The sequence below is a fragment of the Chlamydotis macqueenii genome, chromosome Z (genome assembly GCF_036417535.1).
Source record: "Chlamydotis macqueenii isolate bChlMac1 chromosome Z, bChlMac1.mat, whole genome shotgun sequence".
NCBI lineage: Eukaryota > Metazoa > Chordata > Aves > Otidiformes > Otididae > Chlamydotis > Chlamydotis macqueenii.
Genome location: NC_141593.1, coordinates 67,333,523 through 67,340,193, shown reverse-complemented (window position 1 = coordinate 67,340,193; position 6,671 = coordinate 67,333,523). Strand labels below are relative to the sequence as shown.

The 6,671-nt window shown below is 44.9% G+C and overlaps 1 protein-coding gene across 1 annotated transcript in view; it reads left to right on the top strand.

Moving 5' to 3' along the window:
* The first annotated feature begins 5,797 nt into the window (after window positions 1-5,797).
* The window catches only part of UGCG (UDP-glucose ceramide glucosyltransferase), a 42,882-nt gene continuing 42,008 nt past the window's right edge, over window positions 5,798-6,671 (top strand). The window contains exon 1 of the mRNA XM_086770313.1: window positions 5,798-6,040. Within this exon, the coding sequence (XP_086626439.1) occupies window positions 5,943-6,040 (98 nt within the window). The 5' untranslated portion in view covers window positions 5,798-5,942. The remainder of the gene's footprint in view (window positions 6,041-6,671) is intronic.

Sequence of the window (6,671 nt, the reverse complement as noted above, 5' to 3'; positions counted from 1 at the left end):
GAATCAGATTCATATATAGTTAGGATTGGAAGGGACCTTTAAAGGCCATCTAGTCCAAGCCCCCTGCAAGGAGCAGGGACATCTTCAGCCAGATCAGGTTGCTCAGAACCCCGTCCAACTTGGCCTTCAATGTTTCCAGGGATGGAGCAACTACCCCCTCTCTGGGTAACCTGTTACAGCACCACCCTCATTGTACAAAATTTCTTCCTCAGTCTGAATCTACTCTTTTTTAAGTATAAAACCATTACCCCTTGTCCTATTGCAACAGGCCCTACTGAACAGTCTCTCCTCATCTTTCCTGTAGACCCCCTTGAGGTGCTGGAAGACCGCTATAACGTCTCCCCAGAGCCTTCTCTTCTCCAGGTTGAACACACATCTTAAAATAATAGGCCAGGAGTTTGGGAGGAAGGGGGTTAAGCACTATTTTAGGCATACTTTAATTTTAAAATGTCTCTTTTAGGAATAATTGTAACATCCTTTTCAGATATTAATCTTTTACTTATTAATGTTACTAGTTGCATTTCAATACACAGTCCTTTGCTTTTCCACATGGGACTGCAGCTCAAAGAGAACAAATATAGGAAATACTGGAAGTGGTTAAGTTGACAATAGAGGAAGATAAAATAAAGCATCACCTCCCAGTAGAAAGTACAAAAAGGTAATAAGTGGTTAAACCATAAGGTCATAGTTAAAGACTGTTTAATCATGTAGCTGGGCAACCACTTACAGAATAAAAGTCTTATTTTGGAAAATTAACACTTGTGCCTTGAGAAATAAGTTTACGATGAGGGTAAAAAAACCATAGGAAGATCAAGATGCAAAAGTCAAATTCCTGAAATACCCACTATTAACAAAAGATAAAAAGAAATAATAATCATTCCAAATCCAGAAAACAATTAATTGAAATCTGAAGGAAAAAATGGGCACTACAGAGAAAATCGTCAGCTTGTTAGTTGTTCAGTTTTCTGAAATCCAGAACATCAAACACTCTTTTACTGTATCTATAATAGTCCAGTTGCATTTTGAAAAAGAGAAAAATATTAAAAAGATTACATACAGAGAATCTCTTTGAGTAAACTAAAGGCAGCTCTTTTTACACTTTTGCTCCATCTCCATTGTCAAGTAAAGAAGATGGAGACAGACTCCAAACTGGGCAAACTGCTCTAGTTGACCCTGCTTGATCAGCAGGTTGGAATGGTGATCTCCAGAGGTCTCTTCCAGACTGAGTTATTCTGAGATTATTTACTTTGGTTTTCTAAATTTAATTCTTCTCCAAGTATCCCATAGTTTAATGTCCACTGCATAAGCATAGCTGTTTTCAGCAGGAATACCTGGAAGAAGGTTTATAGGTTAGTGTAGACCGGGATCGGTTTTTCAAGAAAAATACCATGTAACTGAAACATTTGCATGGATCTTACAATATTGTTTGAGAATTTTTTTAAAGTGCTTTCCCATTCTCTTACAAAAAGATTTCTGAAGATCAAAAGTAGTGAAGCCTCTTCCCTCACAGATTTTTACTTCACGGATCCACTGCAAGCTGTGGGTTTAACTTTTTCCATTCTTGGGCATTTGTAAGAGCTCTGCTGTCTATTTTTCTAGTGTTTGATCTGCTGAGACACTCTACCAGACACGAGACAGCCTGCGCTACTGCTAGCCTAGAACTGCATTTGTTAAACCTCATGGGATGATTAGATAGCTTGTTACTGCCAAATAAAGAGGATACTGGCAGAGCTGTCCACTAAACTGGGTCTCTCTCTCCCTCCTACTAGACAGACCTTTCCTCAATATTTACAAGTGCTTTAAGACTTGAATAAAATTCTGAACTCACTTAGGCAGGGAGACTAACAGGCAGAGAGCAACTACACACACTTCTATATCAAATCCAACTAAAGATTGCGTACTTTTTTTCATAATCTAAACAAAGGAGACTTAAACAAGAGGAAGCTGCAGGACAGAACATGAACATTTGTATAAAACAAACATGCTGAGCAGTAATATACACATTTATTTGATTTAATTCAAAGAAAAGCAACAAAAAAGTTATTTTAATGAAAGGTTACTTATACATACCCAACGTCTTCCTTGGAGGCAGACTTTTCAGAGTTTAAATTATTGAAACTTAAAACTTTGTTTCAAAGACACACAATCCCTATCAATACATATTTTCCTTTATAATAAGGTATTTTACAATGCAGTTTCAGAGTACAGATGAATGGATCTAGTTATTATGCATAGGGAAAACTTACACTGTGCCCTTATTTCCATATTTTCAGAAAGAAAAATGCACATAAGCAAGAGAAAGCTAACTTGTTCTTGCCTTCTATTTGCCCAGAACCTCAATGATATAATTCTGAACAGCAACAGTAATAGTACAGTGAACTAGGGAGTGTGTACGTGGAAATACTAACAAAGGCACACACAAGCTGTGAAACAGCATTTCAGTGGATTTTAAATACATTTTTAAACGGAAATTCAGGTGACAAACTGAAACAAAAGCTTATACAGATACATTAGTAAGAGAAACTTTTGTGGTTTTGGTTTCCAGTCTTCTCAGAACTAATACCAGTATCACTATAGGTTAAAACACTAATGTTCTTCTGATAATGATCTAAATACACATATCCCTTTTTATCAGTTCAAAATTATATCTGAATGTTTATATTGCATCATTTTTCTGGTTGGAACAAGAAGTCTCATATCTAGGCCATTTAGAACACCTAGGAAGGGGAATTCTACTAAATTAATCTTCTTCAGTCTGCCACAAAGCTACTCTGAAACACTGTTAACTAAATTTATCAATATTTTGGCAGTATGATGAATGAACCAAGAACAGTAGCTCTATAGCACATGGGAGGGTTGGCTTTTTGTTTGTTTGTTTAACTAAAATACAGTACACATTACCATACCTCCAAAGCATTTGATAAAAACACCAGGGTGTATCATGCCTCCAAGGCAAGATGAGGCACCTCTGCGGAGGAGGCAGATTTGCACTGTCTGAAGAACACTGCTCTCCGTGTATCATTGCACTCCACACTAAGAGGGGAGACCAGGAGCATGTCTTCTACCACTGAACTGTCACAGCTCCAGATGGCCCCTTGTTCCAGGGAACCTTTAGTCTTTGCTCCCCCACTAAGCTTAATACACCTGGTTAAAGAATCCATGTGGCAAGGCTTGACTAGAAAAGTTACTAAGATTGAAGGCCTTACCCCATCTGACTTTCCTTCACCATGCTCTCAAAGAATCTCCTGAAACTGTATTTGAGCTTCCTGTTTTAAATCAGACATTGATTTGAGTGTTGGGTCCCGCAGCTTTTTACCTTAAATCCCTCATGAGAGAGAAGTTCTTTGTCCCCCTACAACAAAGCCAGGACAGAATGCTGACCCAGAGAGGATGGCAGAAAGGTGGGTCCTTTGCGAAACCAGTTGTTTATGCCAGCCGGGCATTTTCCTGTGTAATGTTGTTTGAGGACTGCTCATTCATCAGTATGGTTTGCTGAAGCATAGGAGTCAGTAGCAAGTTAAATAACTTTTATTCATTTTATTCATGAAGAAGCCTCAGCAAAGTTTGTTTGCATGGAGTCACTCACCCTAGCTATTGCAAAATAAGCAGCCTGACAATGTAATCTCCCAGGCAAACACTTTCTAGGACAAAGAATAAGCTTTACTGCTTCAGCTCAGTTCTTCTTCAAAAGGAGAAAAAGTTTAATAAACTGTGATTATTTGCTCAACTGAGTATTGAAGACAGGCCCTCAATCTTCGTAAATTCACTGTACTGTCATAATTTAATGCAAGACACTGTTTTGCATAGGCTGTTTCTGCTTTGGAAAAGAGATCCAATCCAACTAGGTAAGGGTTCTATCAGTGATATTTTAACAATTAATACATATCAGCTTATAATTCTCTGGCTAGACTACTCTTGTGACAGTGCTAAAATTGAGCATGACAACTCAAATCATGGCTACAAATGTATATAGAGCTCACTGAGGTGATATTAAGTCAATATAAATGAGACCGTTAGACTCTAACTGCAGGAATAAATAGAGAAATAGAGCAGTGACTGCAACTTCCAGTTACGAATGAGATACGGACACAATCTGTGATAGGGGAATTTGAACATTAAGGTGAAATTTAATTTTAAGAAAGTTATACTAAGAAAACACTGAAGCCAGTGTAAAGGTATGTTGCTGGCCATCGTGATTAATGTGGGAACTAATGTTAAGCAGGAACTAAGAGACTACACATACAGTATTGGCTCTAGGATGGACTTAGACATCACCTGTTCTTACCAGAGTTATCAGCAGCTTTTTAATTTTAAATTGTGCTTTTCATTTAAGTTTAGTCAATTTTCTGACACATCATATGAGATCCTAGCTTTCCTGACACTAGGTTGCCTTTAAATCTCTACATCCTAACTTCTTGTACACAATTACAGCTACCTTGAAACCTAATTCTTCTACAGTTTCAAAGCATTATGGTGACTAGAATATTTTTAAAAAAACATGACCGAGTTTCTTTAGCAGAATTTATGAACACTCCTTCATCTGCATTAACAATTGAGCGCTCTGGAAGGAAAAAAAAACCTGTTAGAGAGTGTACATACACTGCAATGTTCAGCTTGTGCTACTGGTCAAGAGTCCTGAGGAAAAAGTGTATCTTCTCATGCACAGGTAACCACAACCTCTTATGTATGGCTATGCCCCCTCCAGACTAGAACTAACCTGCATCTGGCAAGCTCAGTATGCAGGCACAGGCGCGCAAGTTATTTTATCTTTTTACAGCACACCCAAGATTAACAGAGTTAAATTTAAAATGGTTAATGCAATGCATGTTTGCCTATTACACAACCAGCAGAAGAGGTACATTGACATTCTGACCCCAGATCCAAAATGCTAATGTTAACCGTAAAAGCTGGACAGAAACGCTGGGATGTTTCATCTTATGAACCCCATCAAAAAGTGGGGGAACACCACAGGCATAGGAATTGCTATAACTCCTGTAAGGAAATAAAGGCAGGAACAGATGGCTTAGATGATTCGCAGTGAGCAACAGACTCGGTCGTTAACCGGGCCCTAGCCCGGACCTCCCCAAGGCCGGTACTGCCAGGTTGCTTTATCGCTGACGGCAGCTGCAGCGTGACCGCTGGCACGGCCCCAGCCTCCGCGGCGGCGGGGCTGGCTCGGGGCGGACCCGCACCCCCAGGCACTTCCCGCTGTGCACCCGTGCTGGAAACAGCGACCCGATCGTGCAGCCTTCAAGGTCACCGAGAGAGCTTTCAGCCCCAAACAATCAATTAAAAAAAAAAAAAAAAAAAACAAAAACAAAACCAATAAAGGGCTGCGCAGCCCTATCAGCCCAATCTGCGCTAGATCAGCTCAGAACAACCGCCTGCCCCGAGCCCTGCTTCTGCGGATAAAGGGCTGCGGTCTCCCCAGCGGCGGCGACGAGGCCTTTGCGGGGCGGGAAGCCTTGCAGAAGCCACCAGCAAAGTTTTGAGGACAAGGACCCCTCCTCCTCGGTAGCTGCCCTACCGCGGTCCCTGGGCCTGCGTCCCGCTCCCGCCGCCCCGGCCCGTGGGGGACGGTCCCCAAGGTCACACAAGCACCAGAACACCGAGAGGCTCCGCCGGGCTCTGCCGTACCTGGCGTAGGGGAGGCGCGGTAACGGATTTAACCGCCCGCCCCGCCGCCAGCCCCGTGACTCCCCGCCCCGCCTCTCCGGGGCCGGCGGCAAGCGAGGGGGCGGGAAGGGCCTGCGCCTGACAGAAAGGCGGGGGCGGGCGGCGGCAGTGGCTCGTCAGTGCGCGGGTGTCTGGCGGCGGGGAGGTTGCAGGGTGACCGCTGCGTCGGCGGAGCAGCAGCAGCAGGCGGCATCTCAAGAGGAGCAGTAGGCACCGACTGACCCACTCCCGCGCTTGGCTGCCGCTCGGGCCGCCGCGCCCCGGGGATGGCGGTGCTGGCCCTGGCCCTGGAGGGACTCGCCATCTTCGGGCTCATCCTCTTCGTCGTGCTCTGGCTCATGCACTTCATGTCCATCATCTACACGTAAGCGCGGGCCGCGGCAGGGCGGGGGGGGGCGGGTGGCGCCGGCCTTGTTCCTTCACCCCCTTCCACCCCACCCAGCCGCCCGCCATCGCGCGGGGGGCGGCGGGCCTCGTCCCCCCGCCGCCGTGCCGCCTCCCCCGGGTGTCGGGCACGAGGAGCCGCCCGTCTCCCTTCCCCTGGCCTGGGGCTGGCTTGTGGGGAGCCCCCGCCGCTGCCCTGCGGCCCCCGGCGTGAGGCCCGGGGCCAGCCCGGCTGGGCTGTTGTGAGGGCATGGCTGAGACCCCGCCGTCGGTCTGCGGGTGAAACCCCTCCTCTGTGGTGGAGGGTGTGCCGCCTGCTTTTGCACCGTGGTCACTGCTCCTCGGCCTTCAGCACTGCTGTGGAGGGCTGGGGCTTTATTGCTTGCCTCTACACCTGTACAGCGAGGCTTTCCCGCCGGTGGTGGGAGACCAGCGTGCGCAGCAATTAAAAAAAATGTGTGCTTTTGAGCTGTGCGGTGAGTGTACAGTAGAACGGCCCAGCTAGCGCACTACCCAGTGCTGTCCAGACAGAGCTCTAAGTACTCCTTTTTATTTTTTATTTTTATAAATAATGGTAGTATTAATAAAAAGAAGTGTGTATATAGCTCAGC